We start from the raw sequence: 26,013 nt of genomic DNA on the forward strand, positions 1-26,013 counted from the left end.
TTAGAAGTTGAGAAGTCAAAACGATCTTCAAAGAGAAATCTGGAATGACTTGGGTAAGATTCAAAGGCCGAGCAACAATCACCATGTCACAGATCTGAATGCAAAATGTATGTAAGAAAACTACTTATTGTGTGTCATTGCCGTATAACCTAAGCTCTGAATATTACCTTAATCTTTACCACAACAGGTACGCGTGGCGCTTCTATGCCATGTAGTCCGTCTTTTGTGTCTGCAAGTAAAGAATGAAATTGGGTGGCTGCACTCAAGTCAAGACTGAGCTGCCTACATACCCTTTCTCTCTCTTTTTAGGGGAGAGAGAGAGAGAGGGATCAAGCCCTTGTAGTTCATATATCGACAAGAAAAAACAAGTAAAATCTGTTAGAATTCTATTACCGAAACAATAAACAGTATACGATCTTAATCAATACTCTCAACTGCAATCTCAAAAATTAAATTCTTCGGTAGAAATTATGTTAGGCAATATAACAATACATAAATTTCTAGCAAAAAAATAAAATAATACATATATAGTTTTATTTGAAATTATAGATGCTTATGCTCCCCCAACTTTTGACTGACAACCAAATATTTGGGGCCGGCCGGCACTTTTAAAAAAAAAAAAAATTGGAGCCAGTCAAAAGAGCTAAGGGGAGAATAACCAATCATTTATATATATATATATAAAAAACCAGAATTAATATGAAAGTTGTTTTCCCTTTTGTAATTAATGTAGGAATTTAACTAAGGAGGTCAAAGTTGAGAATCCTAGACTACTTGTGAAGCGGCGTTAGGGACAGAGAAATTAGAGTACCTTCTTCAATGGTCCTCGGTTGGCTCATCGCCACATTAGAGCTTTCTTGAACATCACCTCGGTCAGATAAACTCCAGCCACGGCCAGCACCGTAAGTACCTGAGAAAAGGAAATCAGAGCTTTTATGGCTAAAACTCATGCACTATTGCTATCATGAAGACTAAAAAGAGTACGATTGAACTCACTGTAAAAGCAAAGAGCTCGACGAAGGAGTTGAGGATCGAGCGTCTCGTGCTGGCAAATTGTCCTTACTGAATAAAGAATTGGGGCATAACACGAGTACAACAATGAGAATAGGAGAATAACCCATAAAAAAAATATCTATTAAAAAGACAACCGTCAATAATCTGCCATCACTTGGATTTGATCTATTTATCAATAAGTTTGAAAGGGAAGTAATCAACTGAGTAGTTCTTACCGTGTTAGTGATGAAAATGACTTCATCAATAGCTGACAGCTCAGATCCATATGCCTTATCCTCCATACCTTTAAAAAAGAAGACAGTAAATCAGAACTAAGAAGGATTTAAAGACTCTTATAGGATTAGGATTGATAATCACGCACTATAGGACATAGGCTGACTCTCACAGGCTAAAACCAGAGATCTATCTCTTTCTCTCTTTAAATCTGGAGAGGCAAAAGATGATGCATTAAGATAATTTTTTATTAAAAAAAATGAGAAATTTGAACATTTTGTAGATTGAGATGGCTTATTACTCACCATAAGAGAAAAGATGAAAAAACATTTAAAGTCGCCGATTGCATGAAAAGCTCCATCCTACACTGCACGCCCTGTTTGTAGAATCCAGACACATTTTAGTTACACAGAATAACGAGAGAGCAAGAAAAATGAAATAAATGGAATTTCTCAATCTTTTTACCTGAAATGAAGAGGAGCACAATCATCATCTCTATCTCCAAGAAAAAATCTTTTTAGTGCTTCCATGAATCTGAAAGTAAAAAGTATGGCTGCACTCATAATTGAGCTGCCTACATACCCTTTTCTCTTCTTTTTAGGAGAGAGAAAGGGATCAAGCCATTGTAGTTCATATTTGAGGGGTGAGATAGTAATATGATGACAAATAAATAATAGCTGAACAATAAGTTTTGGTACGGTAACAATACATCAATGCACAATCTTAAGAATAAGTGAACTATCGTATACCTGCACCTAGGTTCCTAATCAGTTTTTTCACAGAAAGTACATAAAGGAATGCATATATGTAATTCTAAGCCAAAAAAATATAATACATATAGTTTTAGAATTTTAATTTTTTTAAGAAATAGATATTGATTAACATCCCCCAAAAGCTTTGATAGATTCTGAAAAATAGACGCCTAAACACTCGGCCGGCCCAACAACCTAAACCCCTCTACCCAAAAAAAAAAAAATCCTACGGACAAATTTTTCAGAACCAGCAAAAACAGTATGGGAGAGGTTAATCAATAATTTTTTTGTATATGTAAAAAATAATAGATCTTGAAAATAAAAGAAAGTTTAATCCCTTTAGTAATCCATGAAAGTGTCTAACTAGGAGATCGAAGGTGAAAATATGATAGTTCGTATTAAGATTATGCATAGACGATTGTTAATGGAAAATAAAAAGCTTGGCTGGAAAATATGTACCCGAAAAAGATCATGTTGAAGAAGCAAACAATCTTCTTCGTCTCCGTCTTCTTAGTGTGTCGATCAGAAAAACTGAGGGGAACATATGCAAAACAGGGCAGTGACGGGTTCGATGTCCCAGAGCAACATGTAAAGCAACTGGAAGGGAAATTAATTATATTAGCGGAAGAGAAAATATGGTGAAAATATGATAGTTTGTATTAAGATTATGCATACAGGATTGTTAATGAACATGTAAAGAGAAAAACAAACAGTTTAGATGAAATAAGCATACCTTCTGATTTGAGATTCCATTCATTTGACAACTAGGTCAGTTTGAGATTGAGCGAGAGAGGTTGGGTCTTGATCGTCCGCGAGAACCATTTGATCACGATCTGATCTCGAAATTCTTCTTCGCCTCATCGACGGACCAGGGGAACAGCAAGGCACTCGACAAAGGAGCGTGGGCTTCGTGCCATTGCTGAAGAGAAGAAAATAAAATCATAGATAAGAATAAGTGTAGTTATAGCAGTATAGACTACAACACTCGATTACGGTTCATTCTTGATTTTAAATTGTCATAAATTATAATCAATCAAATACAAGATTAACATTCTTGATCATTAAAGCCTGCTAGTTTCAAAGAGCACGATATGCAGTTTCTGATCTGACTAAAGTCTTTGTCCAATAATTAAACGAACGAGTGAATCGAGATTATTAAACATGGATTAAGGAGTAATTATCCAAACCCACGAAACTACCAGATATTTCACATTAAAACATGTACCTCTTCCGAGAGAAAAACTTGTCGACCGCGGCCTCGGCAAGTCCTCGACGTTCATGGATTTTCACTCCATACACCTTGTCAAAACAAGAAATTAAAAACAACTATGAGAAAGTAATAAAATAAGAAGAAACCATAAGCAATTTGATCAAGAATTCAATTTAAAGCCATCGTTATTTTTTTTCTTTTGCCAAATACCGGTTCCATGTTGTCCTGGCAGCCATAAAATACACAGTGGAATGGGAATCAGATTCCACCAAAAAAAAACTGTATACCTAAGAACAACCATTTCAACGAGCAACCAAAATTTGGGAAAATTCTTTTGAAAACGAAACTGAAAATCTGAATTTGAAACAAACAAAAAAAAAACTGGATAAAAGATTGCCGATTAGGTCAGCCTCATCCGAATTAAAAGTTAAACAATTAACCCTAACCAACGCTGTTTGTTGGCGCTTTAACCGAAACGATCTTGAAAGAGAGATAAAGAGAGCTGACCTTCGATTAGCCCGTCGGCGCTTTTACTCGAACGATCGGTAGAGTGAGAAGCCTTCAAACCCTAACCAAGTTCAGGATTATTTTTTTCAATAAACAAGTTGAACATTCAAATTAACCCTAACCATTTAGAGAGAGAGAGAGAGAGAGAGAGAGATAACCTTCGATTAGTCCGTCGGCGCTTTTATCAGAACGATCGGAAGAGAGAGATAACCTTCGATTAGTCCGTCGGCGCTTTTTATCAGAACGATCGGAAGAGAGAGAGCCTTGAAACCCTAACTCGAGGGAAATGAGTTATGTTTCTCTCTCACACACACTTATATACTGATCAAACTCTTTCCCAACGGTACAAAAACATTTGGTTGCCGTTTTCCGATTTCTGACTAGTCACTCACGCAAATCCTCTCTCTCTCTCTGTCTATTCCTACTTTCCTTTTTCTGATTTCCCTTTATTTGGCGCTTAGCAAATCATTTTGGCGCTTAAACTCCCCCAGCAGTCGTCTTTGGGCCTCGTCTTTGGGCCCATTAACAAAACAAAGCAAACAGGCTACATATCACTAGTCCTCTTCACACCGTCTAAACTATCTAAATTTCTTTTTATATGAAAAATTGATTTAGCATATTTAAATAACCTCAACTATCTAAATTGTTATGAATTTAAAATGATCCATAGACAAATTTGTAGTTTCACATTGCTACATAATTAATGTTTCGTAAATCCAACACCATGAATGATAAATAAACTTTTTCAAGAAAAGACAAATCCAACATTATGGATCATGATGTCCATTTGGTTGAGCTCATTTTGTCTACGACACAGACACAGCAACCTTTTGTGTTGAGCCTTCTTTTCATCAGTGATCTCGTCTTTCGAACTGACCAAATGGGTTGTTGATCGGAGCCTCTGGTCCTGATGGCTATGGTACATAACAAAAAATATTCAAACAATGGTTAATTTGCAATTCTAAGTTTAAGAATGGTCAATTTGCTATACCCTTGTTTATCTGTATTGTTTGAAACTTTTTAAGAAGATATTTTTTGTTTTATCAAAACAAGAATTACAAATTTTGGAAAAACCAAATGAGCTAAAGACAAATAATATTGAAAGATGGATACAATATTTTACTTCATGAAATTGATTTTACCTTTCTAATTCATTAGATTATTTGACATTTATATTTTCTTGGAATTGATATTAGCTACTGTTTTTTTAGTTAATCTGTGTTGATTTGCTTAATTTAAATATAGAAAAATTATGTCTCTTGTTGGAAATATGTTTTGGGTTATGATAAATTATAAAAGAAATAAGAGAGATTAATTCGTAAACTTAAAAAAAATGATCTTTGTGATTAAAAAAAAAAAGATGAAGAAACCCATACATGTGATTGAAAATGGACAAGTTGACAGCACGTGCTCAACCATAAACATATCGATAGACACTATTTCATTTTTTTTATTTTTTATTTTAAGAAGACAATCACACGTATATTAATTTAGAAACTAAGGTAACCATAAATGTAATAAGCAAATAATATTAAAAATCAGGCACCATTTGAAAGTGTATGATGGTTTAAGTTGTTGAACGTTTTTCGTGTACTACCCCATTATGATTCGAAACTACGAATGGACGCGTATCTGCATTGGTGAACATCCATTGGTTTCCTTCCTTCTCCCAAGTACCGTTAACCATGACAAAAATTGCAAAAAAGTCAAACTATGCAAAATTAGTTTATCTATCGTACAGTATCGTACAACATCGTACAGAATCTTACAGTATCGTACAACATCTACAGACCGTAATTTTTATTTTTTTTTTATAAATTTCATCGTACAAAAAAGTTAAATCTCATCCTACCATATCGTATACAATCGTACAAAAAAGTTAAAACTCAGAATTTTGGACTATGTTTTCGGATCTGATCGATTTTTATTGCTACATTTTATCTTATGCAATCATAAACTTTGTAAAAATGATTAAGTTATTAATCTTACCCATGATTCTTTTGAAACCCGCTTAAGTATAGAGGATTTGAGTGGATTTGAGTGTGATTGAAATGATAAAAATGAAGAGTGAGAAATGTATATGGGTAGAGGGGTATTTTTGTCCGATTTTGGATCAAAAGTCCATTTTTATATATTTTTCAAAATTAAGGTATAATCTTGATATTTAATCAATTATTGAGTCCAATTAATAAAATTTCTCTTTGATAATCGATTCTCAGACATAAACCTTACCAACCTTTAGTATTTTATTTGTAATTTCTGTTTAATTTTGCTTTTCAAATGTTGTTTTTTTGCTTTTTAATAACTTGTATAACCACCGTATTCATCTGCCACAAGCGAGTGGTTATTAATAAAATGACGTGATACCGATCATGTTTCCCTTAAAAAAATATATATATTAACACACAATTAAATAAAACAACACACTTATATGTCATGAAACAATTACACACCCTTCATCTAAAAACACTACAAATAAAATAACGTTAATGAATATTAAATTTAAATAAAAATATTTTTTATTTGTTTTTTTTAAGAGAATGAATTCTCTTTTATAAGAGAAGAGAATTTCTCTTCCCTTTTTGTAAGGGAATTGAAATTCTCTTCCCTTACCGTATAGAATTCTCCACCAACCAAAAGAGAAGAGAACAACTCTTCACATATAAAATTAAATTTCTCATTTTGTCATGTTTTAATTTTCTATTTAGGCAAATTTTTCAGTGTTCAACTTTAATCCTTAAATTGCCTTATTGAGAAAGACGAGGTGTATTGGCGACAGAGGAGCCGGATGGCTTGGATGAAGTGCGGGGACAAAAACTCGAAACTTTTCTATCACAAGGCTACCACGAGGAAGAAGAGGAATGAGATCCGGGGCCTTTTCGATGAGTCCGGCTCGTGGAGGGGCGACGAAATGGGTATTGAGGATGTGATCTCCACCTACTTTGAGGACATTTTCCGCTCTTCGAAGCCCGACCCTACTCGTATCGTGGAGGTTCTTGCGGGTTTGGAGGAAAGAGTCACGCCGGAGATTAATAGGGACCTCCTAAGGCCCTTTGATGAGGACGAGGTGAAGACGGCCCTTTTCTCTATGGACCCTATAAAGGCCCCGGGTTTGGAAGGTTTTCCGGCTCTTTTCTACCAAAAGAATTGGGAGGTGGTGGGGGAACGCGTGACCGCGGTGTGGTTGGGTATTCTCAACGACGGACAACCGGTCACGGAGCTCAACGATACTCTTATCACTTTGATCCCCAAAGTTGATAAACCTACCATGGTGAATGAATTTCGTCCCATTAGCCTTTGTAACGTTGCTTATAAAGTGATTTCTAAATGCATCATATCTCGTCTAAAGGGCCACATGGAGAAGGTGATCTCGGAAAATCAGCGGGCATTCGTTGGGGGGCGCCAAATTTTCGACAATGTTATGGTGTGCTTTGAGGGGATCCATACCATGAAGCGAGGTCGATTTGGGAACGGAAATTACGCCGCCTTAAAGATCGATATGGCTAAAGCCTACGACCGAGTGGAATTGGATTTCTTAGAAGCGGTGATGTTGAATTTGGGCTTTGATCGCGTTTGGGTCGAGAAGGTCATGAGATGCGTGACCTCGGTTCGGTTTGCCGTCAACATCAACGGGGCGCCCCGGGGACTTATCAAGCCGGAGAGAGGTCTCCGCCAAGGGGACCCGCTCTCTCCTTTCCTCTTCCTATTTTGTTCGGAGGGGCTTTCATGGCTCCTCTTGGACAAAGAAAGAAGAGGCCTCATCTCGGGAGTCAAGTTCGTGCGAGGCGAGCTCCGTGTCTCTCACATCTGAAGAAGTCGCCTGGTGTCTCTCCATCTACTCTTCAGTTTTGGGGCAAGCCATCAACTTCACCAAATCCGATGTTTGCTTTGGCCGATCGGTCTCGGAAGAGTCCAAACAAGCGGTCGCAGCTAGCCTTGGAGTGCCCATCACCCCTTGCCACAAGAAGTACTTAGGGCTGCCCACCTTCACCGGCCTCCGTACTTGCGAGTTGTTTGCCTTTGCTCGTGATCGGGTGTGGGAAAAAAATAAATTATTGGAGGGGGATTTGGTTTAGTCAAACAGGCCGTGAGGTGCTCATTAAGGCGGTCCTCCAAGCCATCCCTGGGTACGTTGCGAGTTGCTTCCGCCTCCCGAAGACTCTCATCGGAAACATTCACAAGGTCATCGCAAAGTTTTGGTGGAGGAATAGTGGAGACGAAAAGAAAGTTCATTGGTGCAAATGGTCGGAGTTAACGGCGCACAAGTCGGATGGGGGTTTGGGTTTAAGGGATTTGGAGCGGTTTAATCAAGCCCTTGTGGCTAAAAAATGTGTGAGACTTTGTCGGAACCGGGGCAGCCTCGTGGAGAGAGTGTTCGAGACTAGCTACTACCCTAACAGTTTACTTTTTGGAGGCTAAATGTACATCCGATAGCTCGTCAATGTGGCGCGGTTTGATGTGGGGGAAGGAGATCATCGATAAAGGTTGGAGGTGTAAGGTAGGGGATGGAGAAAGTTCCTTTGTTATAGGAAGCCGGTGGATCCCCCGTCCCCCCTCCTTTTCTCTCTCCGACCCTCCTCCGATCCCCGAGGATATGCGCGTGGCCGAACTTAAGCACCAATACGGACAGTGGAATGAAGCATTGGTCCGAGCGATGTTTGTTAGGCGTGACGCGGAAGATATCCTTGCCATTTCTACTTCCGACGAGGGGTTGCCCGATACCATCCGGTGGCACTTCTCTAAGGATGAGGAATACTCGGTCAAAAGTGGCTACCGATTGGCCTCTAATCCGACCCGACGAGCCATCGCCTCCGTTTCCACGTCGGAGAGTACCAAAACGTGGTGGAAGACCCTTTGGAAGCTCTCAATTCCGCCTAAAGTCAAATTTTTTGTGTGGAGAGTGTGTAAGGTTGGGTTCCGGTGAACTCGATTCTTGTTCGGCAGAAAGTTACTCTCGACGCTAAATGCCCGGTATGCCACGGAGGCCCGGAGTCGATCGGCCACGCTTTTTGGGGCTGCCGGTGGGCCCAGAAAGTTTGGAAGCTCACTAACTTTGAGAACTTAGTGTGTTCTTTCCGAGGAGATAACATTACCTCTTTATTCGTATCCACCCTGGAGGCCCTTGAGGTTAGTAATTTGGAGTTGTTTCTTGTCTTAGTTTGGGAAATTTGGAATCATAGGAACAACGTCTCAACGGGAAAGGATAAGTGGACTCCAGAGGAACTTGTGGAATGGACCAGGGGTTTTCTTGATGCTTACCGGAGAGCTAACCCCCCTAGGCCGCTGCCCCCCGAGAGCCGTGTGCCACCGACGTCGGAATGGCAGCCCCCGGGACCAAGTATGGTGAATGTTTGTATTGATGCGGCCATTGACTCCCCGCGGGGGAAAAATTGGGACCGGATGTGTGTTAGGGACCACCGAGGGTGGGTTATCGCGTCGCAGATCTTGGTGAAGAACGTCGGTTTCTCTCCGGTTCTTGCGGAGGCTTTTGCGATGCGGGGAGGCCTTCGGTTGGCGGCGGAGCTTGGGTACGACCGAATGGTGGTGCAATCAGATTGTCTTGAAGTAGTTCAAGCCGTGAAGAGAGCCGCTACCCCGACTACGGAGCTTGGCACTATCCTTGGGGACATCAAGGCTTGTAAGTCCCTTTTTTCTCTTATTGAGGTTGCCTATATTCCCCGTTCTAGTAATGTCGTGACCCATTCTTTGGCCCGGTTTGCGCTTAATTGTACTTCGGCGTCGCGGTGGTTGGGGCTTGTCCCGCCATGCGCGATGAACGATGTTCTCAATGATATTTCCCATTGTAACCACGGTATTCCTCCGCCATAAGTGAGGCTTGCTAATGAATTACGCCGTGGTACCGGCCACGTTTACTCAAAAAAAAAAAAAACTTTAATCCTTCAATTTATTTTTATTTTTATTTTTATTTTTATTTTTATAACTTTAATCCTTTTCTTTGTACTATATAATCTAAAAAGAAATGATTTACTTTTTGAAATAGACTTTTTATTACTCTCATCAATTCGCTTGCCCTTCTTCCCCGCCTCCCTTTCTCTCTCAGCTGCGACCGCCGTAAAACAGTAGAGAGAGAGAGAGATAGAGAGATAGAGAGAGAGAGAGAGAGAGAGAGAGAGCGTCAATGGAGAAGATGAAGATAGAGGAAGTTCAATCGACCACCAAGAAGCAGCGCGTAGCCACTCACACGCACATCAAAGGCCTTGGCCTCGAGGTAAATGATAAACCATCTCTCTCTCTCTCTCTCTAGGGTTTAAGGTTCACTCTCTGTTTCCATTCAACTACACGAAATGAGAAGAGAACGAAATAGGTAAAGACACCGGTTCGAACCATTTTCAGGCGAATGGAAGAGCAGTGCCTTGGGCAGCTGGGTTCGTGGGTCAATCGGAGGCCCGAGAAGCTTGCGGTCTGGTCGTGGACATGATTCGGCAGAAGAAAATGGCTGGCCGAGCCCTTCTAATGGCCGGACCTCCAGGCACCGGAAAAACCGCCCTTGCCCTCGGTATCTCTCACGAGCTCGGCACAAAGGTACACTCTGTCAATCTCATACAGCGTTTAGGGTAAGAGTATTTATGTCTCTGACTGGTTTATGTGTTCAGGTCCCATTTTGCCCCATGGTTGGCTCAGAGGTCTACTCCTCGGAAGTGAAGAAAACCGAGGTTCTGATGGAGAATTTTCGCCGAGCTATCGGGCTCCGTATCAAGGAGAATAAAGAGGTCTACGAAGGAGAGGCAAGTTTTCCGTTCTTCTCGCTAACAGTGTTCCCGTTTTCACTTCTAAACAAAAATGATGATTCAAAGCCTTTTTTTTTTTTTTTTGGGTCTTCAGGTTACTGAACTCTCACCCGAAGAAACAGAGAGTGTAACAGGTGGCTATGGAAAGAGCATTAGCCATGTCATCATCGGACTAAAAACCGTCAAGGGGACGAAGCAACTCAAACTCGATCCAACTATTTACGACGCCTTGATTAAGGAAAAGGTGGTTCGTTTATCTTGCTTTGCACGTATTGCGTTGCTGTTACTGAGTATGGCTTTTTTTGTATAAAATCTGAAGGTAGCGGTTGGGGATGTGATATATATCGAAGCGAATAGCGGGGCTGTGAAGCGGGTTGGTAGGTGTGATGCTTTTGCTACCGAATTCGACCTCGAAGCCGAAGAATATGTTCCGCTTCCAAAAGGGGAGGTTCACAAAAAGAAAGAAATAGTCCAGGTTTGTTTTTATTTTACACTTTGTGTTTGTTATCAATGCTTCTTAAGCTTTGGCATGATTTCTTTGCTTGTCGATCCAGTTTTTATTTATCAATTGTACTAAAAATGATACCCATGTTACAGTATGTGGCGTGACTATCAATTATTTGACTAAGCTTCATTTTGAATAAGTTTCATTTTGAATGCCACTCAACTATTTCTATTATGTTTTGGAAGCTCTATGTATAAAATACTACTTCTCCTTGGATAAATAAATATCCTGGTGCTAGTAAAATTTTCATTAGGAATACAAGATGTCTCTGAGGTGATATGCTGATAATTTATTGCTACTTTTTCTTATTTGTAGGATGTCACTCTACATGATCTCGATGCGGCAAATGCACGGCCTCAAGGTGGGCAAGATATACTATCTTTGATGGGTCAAATGATGAAGCCCAGAAAAACAGAAATCACCGACAAGTTACGACAGGAAATCAATAAGGTAGGAACTGTCTGAGTTGTCAGGCTAAATCAATTTTTCTCTTTCGCCGGAGACCTGAAAGTTTTATTTTTTTTTTCATTGGGAAGCACCAAAGTGTAATGCATCAGAATTAGTATAAGAATGACTCTTCTCTCGAAGATACTTGGTGTTTGCACACGTTTTCATCTTTGTCATTATAAAGTGGCCTGTGAATTATATTGCACATAAATAAGAGTTTGGTATATCTCTTAAAAAACACCTTTGCTAGGGTGATTTTTTTCCTTCTTTCAGCAAACCGTCTTCTTACCTGTCAATATTATTTCTCTGTAGTCAATAGTTGATGTCATTTATCTACTAGTTAAATTCGTATGCTCTTATGACCGGGCCAACGGTAGAACTATGCATTCGAGGCTGTCTAGTGGCATCAAGTTTTTTATATAACACCTTTGCTAGGGTGATTTTATGCATGATTAAAATTGTGAGCGAAAAGAATATAAATGCTCATTGATAATCGCGTGATGATACATGATACATTTTAATAGTTTATATAAAATATTTAAACTAAACTAGAGATATCCTTACTAAATCCTGGAAATCAGGAACTAATATTTACAGAATAAAATAAACTAGTACTTGCTGACGTCTAGCAAACAATATGAAAGCGACTCGGATTAATGACTGATTGAACTAAAATTTAACTAGACTAGAATTTTCTTCTCCATAGGAAGACGCTTTTCACACTTACAGTTGTGAATATATACTCAATCTCTCCCAGGTCGTTAACCGAAATTCCATATGTCTCAGGTCGTGAACCGGTATATTGATGAAGGTGTAGCGGAGCTTGTTCCTGGAGTTCTGTTCATTGATGAGGTTCTTACGCAGAAATTTCATTTTGCTTAATGTTTATGCAATCTTGAGGTTCTTAAATGTTGAATGCTTCGCAATAACAGGTACACATGCTTGATATGGAGTGCTTTTCATATCTGAATCGTGCTTTAGAGAGCTCACTGTCTCCCATTGTTATATTTGCAACAAACAGAGGAATCTGCAATGTGAGGTATGGCCGTGTGATATTTGTTCGCACTATTTTTGTTCTTCTCGTTACCCTGTAAAATGAATGTTTGACCGTTCTGCATTAGTTACCGATTTCTTAGCCAAACATTTGTCTGTTGAAATGTGAAAAGTAATAAATTCTGAAGTGTTATATATTTGTTTGTGCTCAGAGGAACAGATATGGCGAGCCCCCATGGAATACCTGTTGACTTGTTGGACCGACTGGTCATTATTCGAACACAAACTTATAGTCCCGAAGAGATGATAAAGGTATAACAAACCTAATTTCTGTCGAGAGAGTTGAAAGGGAAACAACCTTTTTTGCTCGCTAATATCTCATCTTATTGGCTGCCTTAGATCTTAGCGATACGCGCTCAAGTCGAGGAGCTTGGTATCGACGAGGAGAGTTTGGCTTTCCTTGGGGAGATCGGACAAAGAACGTCCTTAAGGTTTAGTGGTTTTAACATTTTAGCGTATTATCTCTCGATTGGCTACTTAGTTCTTTCTTCTGAAAGCTATTGTTGTTGTTGCAATCACAATCATCAGACATGCGGTTCAGCTTCTCTCTCCAGCTAGCATCATGGCGAAAATGAACGGTCGGGACAACATTTGCAAGGTATGTATGATAACCAATTTGAACTGAATACTTGTGTGATTTTGTGCACAGTTGATCCAATCAAAAGCAAAATCGAATGAATGAGTGCATAAAAAGTAACTCTTGTTTTGTATAGGCGGATCTCGAAGAAGTGACTTCACTGTATCTGGATGCCAAGTCTTCAGCCAAGCTTCTACAAGAGCAGCAGGAAAAATACATCACGTGAATATTTTAAATTTTGGCTCAAACTTGATGACTGAGAATTACTTTTGTTTTGCAAGGATATATTGTTGCTTGTACTTGTAGTTGTAATGAGATTCGGTATCGGCGTTCATTGAAGGCAAATAGTCCCTGATATTGATAGCTAAAAAGAAGGGAGAAAAAGAAAAGAAAAGTTTTTTTGGCTCAAATAGTCTATTTTAGATTAGTTGTGTACTTTGTGGATAATTAAATTAAATTAATTAAACTAAAAATATATTTTTTTAAAATATTTCTTTTGGTATAAAAAATAGTATAAAATTAATGAAGTAAAATTTACTTGAGTGATAGGATCCTATGATGGTGTGTGACAGAAAGTAAGAATACGAGGGAAAAAAGTATTTTGCACCATATATGAAAATGATCTTTTTAATTATATATTAACTACGAAGATGAGTATTTACATAAATAAACATTAACTTATTTAATAAACGTAATATCCTCTTATAGGAAGAAAATCATATTGAAAGTAAGGAAATTAAAAAAAAAAAAAAATGGTCAGACTCTGCGCAGGCAATTTGCATGCAAAGAAGAGCTACGCGTTTCAGACTTTGAGAGGTTGTATGGCCACTCGGCTGCAGTAGACGACTTCTATCCCATATCTCAATGCTAATCACAATTCACAAAGATGTCAGTGCAATTACTAATTTTAACAAAAACCGGACAGCTATACTATAAGTCATTCTACATCGATTGGACTGATTTTAGCGGTCCGGTTTTGTCAAGTAGTGATTAGCAATTCAAGAAAAATATAAACATTAAGATGAAAAATACTTATAACTCTTTTAAATTAAAAAATTCAATTATAATCACTCGATCTAGATAGATACCGATTTGTTTGCGTGCCACTGCCGACTTTTTATTTTAAGGTTAATTTAGTAAAATAGCTTTAAGTAAATATTGAGAATTGCTAAATAGTCAATGTTTAATAAATATTAAATAAATAATCAATTTTATATATTCACACATAAATATTAAGTAAATATCATTATCATATTTATAGTTATTTATTTAATATTTATCAAACTTTTATTATTTAGTAATATCAAACGTTGAAGTCGGTTATTTTTCTAATTTTTTGAATTCCAAAGTGAGTAGAGACAAATTTACTAATATTTTAGCAACTCAAAAACTATTATAAAACGAGATCTCTTATACGTCAGTCAAAGACAAAAGCGGTCCATCCTCTAATCTCATTCTTCTTCTCTCATCTGGCGACGATGAGCACCGCACAAGATGTGATAAGCTGCGTGACGTCATCCCGGAACGCGGTTCCTCTGATCGCCCTGGTGGCGGCGGCGGCGGCGTTCCTCCTCTACAAGCTCGTCGGCGGAGATCGGCGCGGGCTTCCGCCGGGCCCGCGCGGCGTTCCTTTGTTCGGGAACCTCCTGTCCCTGGAGCCGGAGCTCCACAGCCACTTCCAGAGCCTGGCCTCGACCCACGGCCCGATATTCAGGCTCTGGCTGGGGCAGAAGCTGGGCGTGGTGGTGAGCTCGCCGGCGCTGGCCCGGGAAGTGCTGAGAGACAACGACGTGGCGTTCGCCAACCGCGACGTGCCGGCGGCGGGGCGCGTGGCCACCGGCGGCGGGAGGGACGTGGTGTGGTCGCCGTACGGCGACGAGTGGAGGATGCTGAGGAAGGTCTGCGTCGTCAAGGTGCTCAGCAACGCCACGCTGGACTCCGTCTACGGCCTCCGCCGCCGAGAAATCCGCGCCGCCGTGGGGCGGATGTACTCTCTGCCGGCCGGGACGAGCGTGGACGTCGGCGAGCTCGCTTTCTCGGCCACGCTGAACGTGATCACCGGCATGCTCTGGGGCGGGGCCGTGGAAGGGAGAGCCGGGCCGGAGTTCCGTGGTCTGGTGTCTCGTATGACTGCCTTGCTCGGCAAGCCAAACCTCTCCGACTTCTTTCCGGCGCTGGCTCGCTTCGACCTTCAGGGCGTCGCCAAGGAGATGGGAATCATCGCCGCCCGCTTCGACCGCATCTTCGACGACATGATCGCCCACAGAAACCGCTTGACGGCCGGCGATGACGCCGCGCAGAGTGACTTCTTGCAGTACTTGCTCAAGCTCAGGGACGAACAGGACTCCAAGCCTCCGTTGACCACCGTCCACGTCAAGGCCTTGCTGATGGTAATTTAATAGAGAAATTTCATTTTGTAGATTTTGACTAAATTCAATAGTTTAATAATATCTTAAATTGTATTTTTTTTTACACTTTTCGGACAAAAATATCATTGAAATATAACCTTCTTATTCTCTCGTTTCAAACTTTCTTCATTCCTCTCTCATTTCAAAGTATAAATTAATGGACTTTTAGGAACATTTTTGTCCGAAAAGTATCCAAAAGTCAAATTTCGAATATTATTAAACTAATGGATCTAATCTTGATATTTTGATAATTTTTAAGTTTACAAAATGAAATTTCTCATTCAATACCCATCTCTCCGGCGACGACATAGAGATAGGATTGATCGATTCTCTGTTTGACGGTGCAGGACATGGTGGTGGGAGGCAGCGACACGTCGTCGAACACGATAGAGTTTGCGATGGCGGAGCTGATGAAGCAGCCGGAGATGATGAAGAAGGCGCAGAGAGAGGTGGACGAAGTGGTGGGGAAAGAGAGCGTAGTGGAAGAGTCGCACATTCATAGGCTTTTTTACTTGCAGGCGGTGATGAAGGAGGCCCTGAGGCTGCACCCGACTCTGCCGCTGCTGGTCCCGCACTCGCCGAGCCGCGACTGCACCGTCGGGGCCCACACGGTCCCGGCGGGCTCGCGCGTCTTCGTCAACGTGTGGGCCATCCACAGAGACCCTTCCGTGTGGGACGACCCCTCGAGGTTCGACCCCGAGAGGTTCCTCGGCGATGATGATAAGGGAATAATGGATTTCACCGGCTCCGATTTCGCCTACTTTCCGTTCGGGTCGGGGAGAAGGATCTGCGCCGGGGTTGCCATGGCGGAGAGGATGGTTCTCTACACTCTCGCCACGCTCTTGCACTCATTTGACTGGGACCTCCCCGCCGGAGAAACCCTCGATCTCTCCGAAAAGTTCGGGATCGTTCTCAAGAAAAAGATGCCTCTTATTGCCGTCCCTACTCCGAGGCTCTCTAGCCCCTCACTTTACGCTTAGCGCTGATTATTCGTAGTGAGTGTGAGAGACACTCTAAGTTTGTTCGTTTGAAAATCAATTAGCTAATAAAGATCTTTAATCAAGAATAAAGAGTAGCCATTTGCGAGACATTGAAATGTGATACTTTTACTTTTTGGATCGTCTTGTTTGAGGTCTCGGCCCCATATTGGCAGACATCCGAATCCAAGTAGTGGATGGGTGCGTGGGATTATTGATGGTCACGAGTGAATGGAAGTAGTATTTTAGATGATGTAGTGAGTGATTTATAATTGCCACGTTGAAAATAAAATTCAAGCATGTTGTGGATAACTACGTGAGAGTTGGCTTAAAATAGTAGATAATGCCACGGTCACACACGTGGGCCACGGAAAGTGAAAGCGGGACATGAATTATTACTTTTGTTTTTATAGTAAGCGTAAGCCATGACTTAATTGGGTTTAAAGGTGTGAAAAGCTTGGACCGGATTTGAGGAATAGGACCTTAGTCCCAATTCAAAACCAAGTAGGGTCGGGCCTGAGCTCAAGTTTGAACTTGTTAAAAAGCTCAAATTATAATTATAATTGTTTTTAAATAAGTATTTTTTAAAATTCAAAAAGTAAACTATTAATCAAAAGAACAAAAAATTTAGGAAAAAAAAAATTATATCTTTAGTAATAAAATTTAGTTTATGTTTCAAAAATTTTATGTGACAAGATAGTTGATCGGGCCGGTGGAAGCCTTGACCCGAGTCTCAACCCATCATGTGGATTGGCCGGGTCGATGGAGGTCTTAACCCGAGTTTCCAGCCCGACAAGAGAGTTGGCCAGGTTGGTGGAAGCATTGACCCGGCTCTCCGGCCCGACTGGTGGGTTGGCCGGGCCAGTGAAGGTATTGACCCGGGTTTTCAGCTGACGGAAGGGTTGGTCGAGTCCAATCAGGAACTTGGGTGCGTCAAGTAGGTCCGCCCAAGGATTTAGTTGTAGCTAGGAGGTTGGTGTTTTGCCATGGTCGTGTCACGATCAAGGGCTTGTCTTGGGACTTGTGTCACGATTATAGACCCGCCTTGAATTTTGTGTCGTGAACTCATTTTGGGATCCGTGCCATGCATCTTTTTTTACTCTTGGAGATTCATTTTTCGGTGCAAAAAAATAACGCATTAACAAGATCCCTTATTGATCTAGAGGGAAAAGAGTTTTAGGACAAGAGTTTAGCGAGGATCGGCGGAATGTACCGACTTTCGAAGACTTTGACAAAATAAAAATGTTGAAATTCTTACAATCATATACAAATTGACATGAGTTAAAAAGGACTCACACTTGAGATTCCACGAAACTGCATAATTATCAAATTTAAAAAAATCCGGATAAATGTTAAAATCAGCGAAGTGCTTTTGGTTTAATTGGCACGTCATCTCAATCGACGGGTAATATTGTAATAAAAGATATAAAAAGGACCTCAATTGCAAGGGCTATAACAGGGTCTCGAATGGTGATAAAGGTCTCTTTAACATTCTCTTTCAATTTTAATTCCGGTCGCCTCTCTCCCTCACCGCCGACCACCACCACCTGGGCTTTTCTCCTTGACCGCGTTGCCCCGGAATCTCGATCTCCTCATTGGTATCTCGAAATTTAAATTCGTGATTTCGCTCTGATTTTCATTCCGAGACCGCCACGAAAAAACCACGCGCGAGCCTTTGCCGTGAATTCTGGTAAGTTATGAACAACGAATTTGAGCTTTGGTTTTCTTGAAAATGTGTGCTTAAAATCGTGGCCGTGTTCAATTAGACGAATTTATTGCACGCATGGTGGGTGAAGGTACACAACTAAAAAATGATCTCTAAAATATTCGACTGTACAACGCTATTGGTTTCTGGTGGTAACGTAGTTAGATCTGGTATTTTTAAAAAAAAACCCTAAGAGGTGATTAGTCTGTCTGCGTGTACAAGTTCAGTCTGTTCAATTGAAATGCTCCGGTGAAATTCTGTCGAATTTTTCAAGAATATCGTAGGTAGTGATGGATTTTGGATTCTGATGGAAAAGAAAGGCAAGCAATCTAGATCGCCACCTTTCTTTTTTGCTGAATAGAACAGAAAAAAAATGAGAAAGGATAATGAAGTTTCATGCAATTCGCAAAGGAAGGTCAATACTATTCGGTTCTGAATCAGGAAATCTCTTTTTCATTTTCCAGGAATCATATATCGGCGAGAGCTTTCGAGAGATGGGCGACTTTAGCATTCAAATCAGCAGCAACCTAGTAAATAGCCTCACCGCCGGGGAAGAGAAATCGAAGAAGAAGACCAAAAGAACAAAGACAAAGCTGCCTCAACCTCAGCGACCCCAAACGAAAGCGAACCCGAGCCAAGGATTCGAGGCACCGAAGAGCGGTCCAGCTGGCACGGGATGGCCGCTTCAGGCTCCCGTGTTCCTACCGGCCCCGCCGCCGGCCATAGCCGAGCTCGAAGCGATCCGGTCGGTCCTCCAAGAGAGCGAGAGGGTCGTTGAGAAGCTTCAGAGGCAGGAAGAGAACAAGGTCCAGGAAGTTACACAGCGAGCCAAGGAGCTCCGAGATAAGGAGTTCAAGCTTCCGTATCAGAAACCGTTGCCGTGCGTGGCCGAGAACGAGGCGTGTTTGGCGTGCTACAAGGAGCATATGAAAGACCCTCTCAAATGTGCCGATCTTGTTCGGAGTTTTGCAGATTGTGCTCGCAGAGTCAGGCAGATGCAAGTAAGCTCTGCCCAGTAGTCGTTTACTGGTGAGATTTTGGATTCGCAAACCCTCTCTAATTTTACCTGCACTGGTTCAGTGAGACCGTAAAAAATAAACCAGAGCAACATTTTGGGATTCACCCATCTTTTTTGGATTGTTTGTTTTGCTGTCATATTGCATTTATTGTGTCGAGATTGAAACTGGTATTCACAAGCATGACTGAAATGCTGTTTAGTTTTTTAGCCCCTGATAAGCATATTCAAGATTATGCCTATAACCTGATATCGTGCTCATATCCTGAGAAAGCTGAAAGATGGGCTCTCAAGAATAAGCATAAATATTATAAAGGATAGGCATACCAACGAATATTTACGTATTTGAACTCTTTTTCAAAAATTACTTTGCCTCGGAAATCAGTGCTTGAGCTGATTTATCGTAAGGAAATCTCCAAGTCAAAACTCTATTATACACGTAGGGAATCGCCCTTACTTAATTGTTGAATGTTTTTGGTACTTAAAATACCTCTCTCTCTCTCTCATTCTTAATTATGATAATAACTCTTTTTCTGTGTGCTTCAAGCGATCCTCTTTGCTAGAAAACAATTTTATTTCAGACTCGTTGGCGACTAGAGAAGGAAGATAATGTTCTCGAAAACAAAACAAAGTGTAGTAGGCAAGGGCATTTTTGTTTGGATTCTTAGCTTGCTTGTGAGGTATTGTATAAATGATTTCATACGTGGTATTTAGGGAGTTATGTGTCCATTTAGAGGTAGTTGCGTAATCTTCCCTATATATATATTTTTAATCACTTTCGTGTATACATTTGTTTTATTCTGTCATATGTAAATCTTGGAGTTAAATGATCGTTACCACGAAGCAAATATGAATCTTTTGTTATAGCATGTTCGCGTCCCACCAACTCATTTTTTGCTTATGATAAGCTAAAGTTGATCCGTCTTGCTAAGTTTCAATCTTGAACATTTTTCATTTGTGAATAGCTCAAAGCTCAATAACCAAACTTGAAACTAATATTTTTTATGTGCATTCTAATGCCGAATTCACTAACTTGGAAGGCTTGAAATACTTGGAGATGTTGCGAAAAAAAGATGGTTGAAAGAAATACTCCTCTTTCCCCTTTCTTCTCCTTCTTTTGTTCGGAGGGTCTCTCAGCCATCTTTCATCCGAGGACTATGCTTCGGGGATCCGGGGGTCTTTGTCTCCCACTTGTTCTTTGCGAACGATTGCTTGGTGTTCTTTAAGGCTACTATAGAGGAGAACTTTGAGGTCAAAGAGAGCCTTGAGACATATGTACGTGCTTCCGAGAAGGAGATCAACTATGACAAATCCGAGGTGTGTTTTGGAAAGAGCATTACTACGGAAATGGAAGAAGCCTTTGCTTATCTCTTTGGGGTTCGATACATCGAAGGACACGACCGGTACCTTGGCTACTGATGGTCGTGGGACGGCGCAAGAAGGAAGTGTTCCAATTATATTCGGGATAGAGTTTGGACGAAAATTCGAAGTTGGAAGGGCACTTTCTTTTCAGCGGTGGGGAAATAGATTATTTTGAAAGCCGTTATCCAAACAATCCCGAGTTACGTCATGTGTTGTTTTAAACTTCCAAAGGGTCTCATCTTCGATCTACATCGTTTAGTGGCTAATTTTTTTGTGGGGAAGCATTGACGAAAACGGAAGACGGATTGGGAGACTTGGGAGAATTCTAAAGCCAACTACATTTTCTTAAAAGAAAATTATTGTACAGTCGCATTGAATAGATGTAAGGGAAAATATCGAGAGTATCTCTCGTGTTTAATCGAAATGCGAGATTTATCTCTTCGATTTCTAGAAATATCAGACATATCTCTTCAGTTTAATTTAATATAAATGACATATACATCTCCTAAAAAATGTTATATTACAAATATCACCCATTTTTTTTTTATTTTTTACCAAAAAAAAAATAATTTAAACTCCCCAAAATAAATACTCCAAAATGATAAAAATAATTTAAACTTCCCAAAATACCCTAAAATGATATTTTCCCTACACGGGGAGAAAGAAGAAAATAAATATATAAATAAAAATTAGACCAACTGGACAGTAAACTGCAAACTCAATGACTGTGAAATAATATTTTTATTATTGAGTGAAAATTCCAAGAACCTTCCCTCCCCGAGAGTCTAAAAATTCAGGTATATTATACATTACTATTTGGAGTTTGACTTACGAGTTACGACTCAGTCCTCCATGGCCAAAGCGTAACAACAGCAAAAACTCATCGGATCCTCTTCAACATCAGTCTCTTGAATTGCAGAGAGAGAGAGAGAGAGAGAGAGAAATGGAATCCGATGAGCAACCTCAGATCAAAGGGGTGGTTATAATCTCTCTTCCGCCACCAGACAACCCCTCTTTAGGCAAAACCATAACTGCTTTCACTATCACTTCTGACTCTTATCATCGTCCACACACAACACAAACACAAACCCAACAAACCCAAACCCAAATCCCAATGCCAAGCCATCATCTTCCACTAACACAACCACCCCAAGAAAACCCACAGCTCCGATCCCCATTCCCGAGGCTCGGACTCTCCTTCGGGCTCCCGAGAAAGCTGGTTCTCTTCCTGGGCATCTCTCTCTTCGCCCTCTCTCTCTACACCCACGTGTACCCGAGGGTGGTCGAGGAGCTTCGAAGGTCAAACGACGACGACAACGGACCAGACTCGTTTCTGTTCCCTTTGTATCCCAAGCTTGGACTCCGTAGGAAGAATCATATTCTGCTTAAGCTCGGGAGGTTTGAGGAGTTCGATCACCAACCTAAGGCTGGGAATATCCACAACAAGTTGGTCTCCACTTCTTCTGGGGATACTCTTGACTCATCCACCATTTTTCCCGTCAGAGGCAATGTTTATCCAGATGGGTAATTTGCCAAAAATAACAGTTTTTTTTTTTTTTTTTTGGTGTTACGCTGAACTCATTATTAGGAAGTCTGATTAAGCTTGTTCATATTAGGAACTCAGAATAAGTTTTTGGACATTAAGAAGTCTGATTAAGGTAATAAATAAATGTGAAATGGAGTGAGATGAAATTGAAAGATACTTGATTTTTAGAAAGGTAAATTTATTTTTGGGTTAATTGTTTTGATCGTAGATTGTACTACACGTACATTCTAGTTGGAAATCCTCCGAGACCTTTTTTTCTGGATATGGATACCGGGAGTGACTTGACATGGATCCAATGCGATGCACCGTGCACAAGCTGCGCTAAGGTATAACAACATCATTCTCTAGCTGAACTCGAGGAAGATTCTATTATCTAATTATTCAGCTTATGTAGGGACCGAACCCGTTATACAAACCGCGCAGAGGCAATCTCGTGCCTCACAAAGACTCGCTGTGCACCGAGATCCAGAGAAATCAGAAAAACGGTGATTGCGAAGCCTGTCATCAGTGTGACTACGAGATTCAGTACGCGGATCAGAGCTCCTCGCTGGGCGTTCTCGCCAAAGACGAGCTTCGACTCATGATGTCAAATGGATCGCTCGCTAACATCGATGTGGTCTTCGGGTATTTTTCTCTCTTCCTTTTTTTTTTCTTTTTTTTTTTTTTCACGAAAAACACCTCGGCAGTGTTTGCATTTTTTCACCAAGTTTCGACAATCTGTTACTGTCTCAAGGTGTGGCTATGATCAGCAAGGCTTGCTCTTGAACTCTCTGGCAAAGACGGATGGGATTCTTGGGCTGAGCCGAGCAAAAGTCAGTTTTCCATCGCAATTGGCGAGCAAAGGGATAATTAAGAACGTGGTAGGTCATTGTCTCAGCGCTGACATAAGCGGCGGCGGATATATGTTCTTAGGAGATGATTTCGTACCGCATTGGGGGATGTCTTGGATACCTATGCTCGACAGCCCTTCAATGTCAGTACACACGCTTTTACTCTTCAGTCCTTTCACTGCCTTCGATTTGGTTTTTAAGCCCTTATGCTTGTATATCCCATACAATTTTTTTTTTTTTTTTTTCATTTTTTTTTTTTTAATGCTTTCTGGGTTGCAGTAACCTCTTGTATTTTTGTTAATTGTGCTTCATTTAATGCTTTCCCATTATATCTTATGAAGATTTGATGTCCTGAATATTTACCCACTTTTGTGCTACCTTCTTATAGGGATTTCTACCATGCAGAGATAACAAAAATACTTTACGGAAACAGTGGGCTTAATCGAGGAGCCCAAGGCAGCGGATTTGGACAGTTGGTGTTTGACACCGGTAGTTCTTATACGTACTTCACAAGTGCAGCGTATTCCGATCTGATCGCTTCTGTAAGTGCTTGACTTTCATTATCTAAGAGCTCGTAAAAAAAAGAAAAAAAAAGCTGATTCTGATACAACCACATCGATCGGTGCAGCTAGAAGATGTTTCCACATCAGGGCTAGTCCGAGATTTGTCTGATCCACTGTTGCCAGTTTGTTGGCGAGCTGAAACAGCAATCAGGTAATCACATTCCAATACTTATTAAGAGCCAAGCTCTCGAACTGTCCCGAGCACAAGTACAAATTCGGATGACTTCACTCTCAGTTACTTATCTGAACTGATTTTAATAACAAAAATTCCTCAATTTTTGGGAAGCATGAAGTCTTACAATCAAAGAATTCTTTTGAAATGCAAGAGTTGAAAACTGAATTAACTAGATAAAGATTAATAAATTAGAAGTTCTTTAAACTTAAAACTGGAGATTGATAAAGTAAAACAAAAAAACTTGGCACGTTTCTATTTTTACTGAGCTCAGCTAAGCTTGGAGAGACTCCGAGCCTCTCGAATGCTTTGTAGCTTTCATTGTAATACCTTCAACTATCAGATTTGAGAAATATTGAAAGGTCCAGTTAGTCACCTAGTTTGTTCGATCTTTCTAAAATCTTTACTGTGAGATTATTAGAGTTCCTGACTTGTCCGCTCTGAGTGTCAAGCTCTCAAATTTTTCTTTAAAACTCCCCGAGAGCCGAGCTCTCACTTCGTTCTTTTTTTTTTTTTTTTTTTTTTTTTTTGGTGTGAAATGCACTATTAAAATGCCATGGTTATCGAAGGCTCAAAACCGCTATATCGCAGATTAAAATAAATTAGATGAGTAGATACTGTGGCAATTTTCAGCTCAGTATGAGGCTTAGAAATACGCACTTATGCTTCCTGTGAACACTCGCGAGAAGTAATTATCATTTCAAAACACATGAATGGTTATCTATGAACCAACCCTTTCGTTTAGTATTCGTATTTTCTATCAATATGGCACGTAGATCCGTTGGTGAAGTAAGGCAGTACTTCAAGCCTGTAACGCTTCAGTTCGGGAGCAAATGGTGGATCATCTCGACCAAGTTTCAAATTCCTCCAGAGGGTTACTTGACAATTAGTGTAAGCATCCACGTGTAGTCAACAATTAGTGTTACTATTTCCCACTGATAAACTTCGAGTCTTTTTTTGCAGAACAAAGGTAATGTATGCTTGGGCATTCTAGATGGTAGCAAAGTACATGATGGAACTACAACCATACTTGGAGGTCAGTTTTATAAAGCTCAAGATATTTCATTTTTTTAGTATTTCCTTTTTGCTCTATTACTTGCTACACAAGCCAGGTTCAAATATATCAAGGAATGGCCATTATTCTTCGTCGACGTTTTGGTCACAATTTATATCAAGATTTCAACTAGACCTCATCTTATTTATAAGAAGAAAAAAAAAACCATAATATTTCTTCCGTGATACCTCAGCAGCATTAGTGATAAATTGACGTTTTTCATGGTTTAGAAAAATGAAAAATATTGTTACTTGTAAATAATATTCAAATTCATTAATAATGAGCTATTAAATAAATTAATGAACTCAAAGTAATAATATATATAAAAGTTGTTGCCTCTTTGTGTCTTAGGCCGAGTTTAATCCTTTCCATCAGCATGATCAAGAATATTTTTTTTCCCGTCTCCATTTATGATCAACTCACAAATTTATTGTTTTCTATAGCTTAGAATTATCAAATACTGAAATACTTCACGATTTGCAGATATATCATTCCACGGACATCTAGTGGTATATGACAATGAAAATCAGAGAATTGGGTGGATGAACTCAGATTGTACCAAGCCACGTCGATTTATTAGTCCACCATTCCATGAGTGACGACGCTATACAATCACGCCCTAAAATTATACTGTGCATAGTCCGTACATTTTCAACCGAAAGAAAAAACAATAATATAATGACATATATATGCAGTGATTGCGTGAGACGAGCTGATATAGTATATGATATTGTTTAAAATATGATCATGCTGCTCTGCCTTTTTTTTTGGGACAATGTTTATTGCTGATATAGCTGTATGTTAAATGAAAATGAATATTTTGTGCAAGGTCAAAAGCATTAAATTTCTTTTCCCAAACAGCATTCAAATTAGGGGGAATGAAAAAAGTAGCGGTTTTCGCAAAACAATTTTTTTGGTGATTTGCTGGGGTATTTGGAATCAGACAAATAAAAGCATTTTTGACGATAATGCTTCCTCAATCGAGGACCTCTAAGGACAATATCTTCAGGATTATCAGCTTATGGATTTCAACCCTTAATTCGAACATTTCCAGCTTGAGTCTTTCTGATCTCTCGCGAGATTGGCCTAGCGTGATCTAGCTTGTACTTTGATTTGTTCTAGACGAAGCTTTCTTTCTTTTCTTTTTAATGAATTTTTGTCTCTTAAAAAAAAGGCCGAGAAGAGAAGAGGACGAAATAGTGGGAGTCGGAAAATTCTGAAAAAAGACAACATAAGTCGAAGGTGGGGCGCATGGGCTGAGAGTGGAGGTGCGTGATTTGAGATATGGGTCGTAAACCGACACAGACCTATACGAAAAAGAGATTCCGATAGATCTTGGGGGGGTGGTGAGACG

General features: G+C 40.2%; 4 protein-coding genes across 5 annotated transcripts; all 4 read left to right on the top strand.

Annotated features, from left to right (window-relative positions):
- Positions 1-9,678: 9,678 nt before the first annotated feature.
- RIN1 (P-loop containing nucleoside triphosphate hydrolases superfamily protein) lies at positions 9,679-13,437 on the top strand. Of its 2 annotated transcripts, XM_089628697.1 has the most exons (13): positions 9,679-9,776; positions 9,811-9,925; positions 10,051-10,239; positions 10,311-10,442; positions 10,540-10,689; positions 10,765-10,920; positions 11,266-11,400; positions 12,184-12,249; positions 12,330-12,436; positions 12,603-12,702; positions 12,790-12,881; positions 12,979-13,048; positions 13,164-13,437. In XM_089628697.1, exons 2-13 carry the CDS (start codon positions 9,836-9,838, stop codon positions 13,251-13,253), a joined length of 1,377 nt encoding a protein of 458 aa, XP_089484823.1. In that variant the 5' UTR covers positions 9,679-9,776; positions 9,811-9,835; the 3' UTR covers positions 13,254-13,437. The 2 variants fall into 2 exon arrangements, with proteins under 2 accessions (XP_089484823.1, XP_089484822.1); XM_089628696.1 differs by having other exon boundaries at positions 9,679-9,925.
- A 991-nt stretch (positions 13,438-14,428) lies between these two features.
- LOC149384537 (geraniol 8-hydroxylase-like) lies at positions 14,429-16,525 on the top strand. Its single transcript, XM_089628695.1, has 2 exons — positions 14,429-15,417; positions 15,783-16,525. Exons 1-2 carry the CDS (start codon positions 14,506-14,508, stop codon positions 16,413-16,415), a joined length of 1,545 nt encoding a protein of 514 aa, XP_089484821.1. The 5' UTR covers positions 14,429-14,505; the 3' UTR covers positions 16,416-16,525.
- Positions 16,526-17,873: 1,348 nt separating this feature from the next.
- Positions 17,874-19,619, top strand: LOC149384538 (copper ion binding protein). The gene is made up of 2 exons (XM_089628063.1): positions 17,874-18,102; positions 18,582-19,619. The coding sequence occupies exon 2, from the start codon at positions 18,612-18,614 to the stop codon at positions 19,134-19,136; it is 525 nt and encodes a 174-aa protein (XP_089484189.1). The 5' UTR covers positions 17,874-18,102; positions 18,582-18,611; the 3' UTR covers positions 19,137-19,619.
- Positions 19,620-21,300: 1,681 nt separating this feature from the next.
- LOC149384539 (Eukaryotic aspartyl protease family protein) lies at positions 21,301-25,487 on the top strand. The gene is made up of 9 exons (XM_089629193.1): positions 21,301-22,018; positions 22,249-22,366; positions 22,435-22,664; positions 22,774-23,013; positions 23,259-23,412; positions 23,499-23,584; positions 24,382-24,496; positions 24,569-24,641; positions 25,143-25,487. Exons 1-9 carry the CDS (start codon positions 21,438-21,440, stop codon positions 25,256-25,258), a joined length of 1,713 nt encoding a protein of 570 aa, XP_089485319.1. The 5' UTR covers positions 21,301-21,437; the 3' UTR covers positions 25,259-25,487.
- Positions 25,488-26,013: the final 526 nt, after the last annotated feature.

Source organism: Urtica dioica, chromosome 10, assembly GCF_054948205.1.
Source record: "Urtica dioica subsp. dioica isolate 48M chromosome 10, U.dioica_male_clone48M_v1_H2, whole genome shotgun sequence".
In the NCBI taxonomy this organism is placed as follows: domain Eukaryota; kingdom Viridiplantae; phylum Streptophyta; class Magnoliopsida; order Rosales; family Urticaceae; genus Urtica; species Urtica dioica.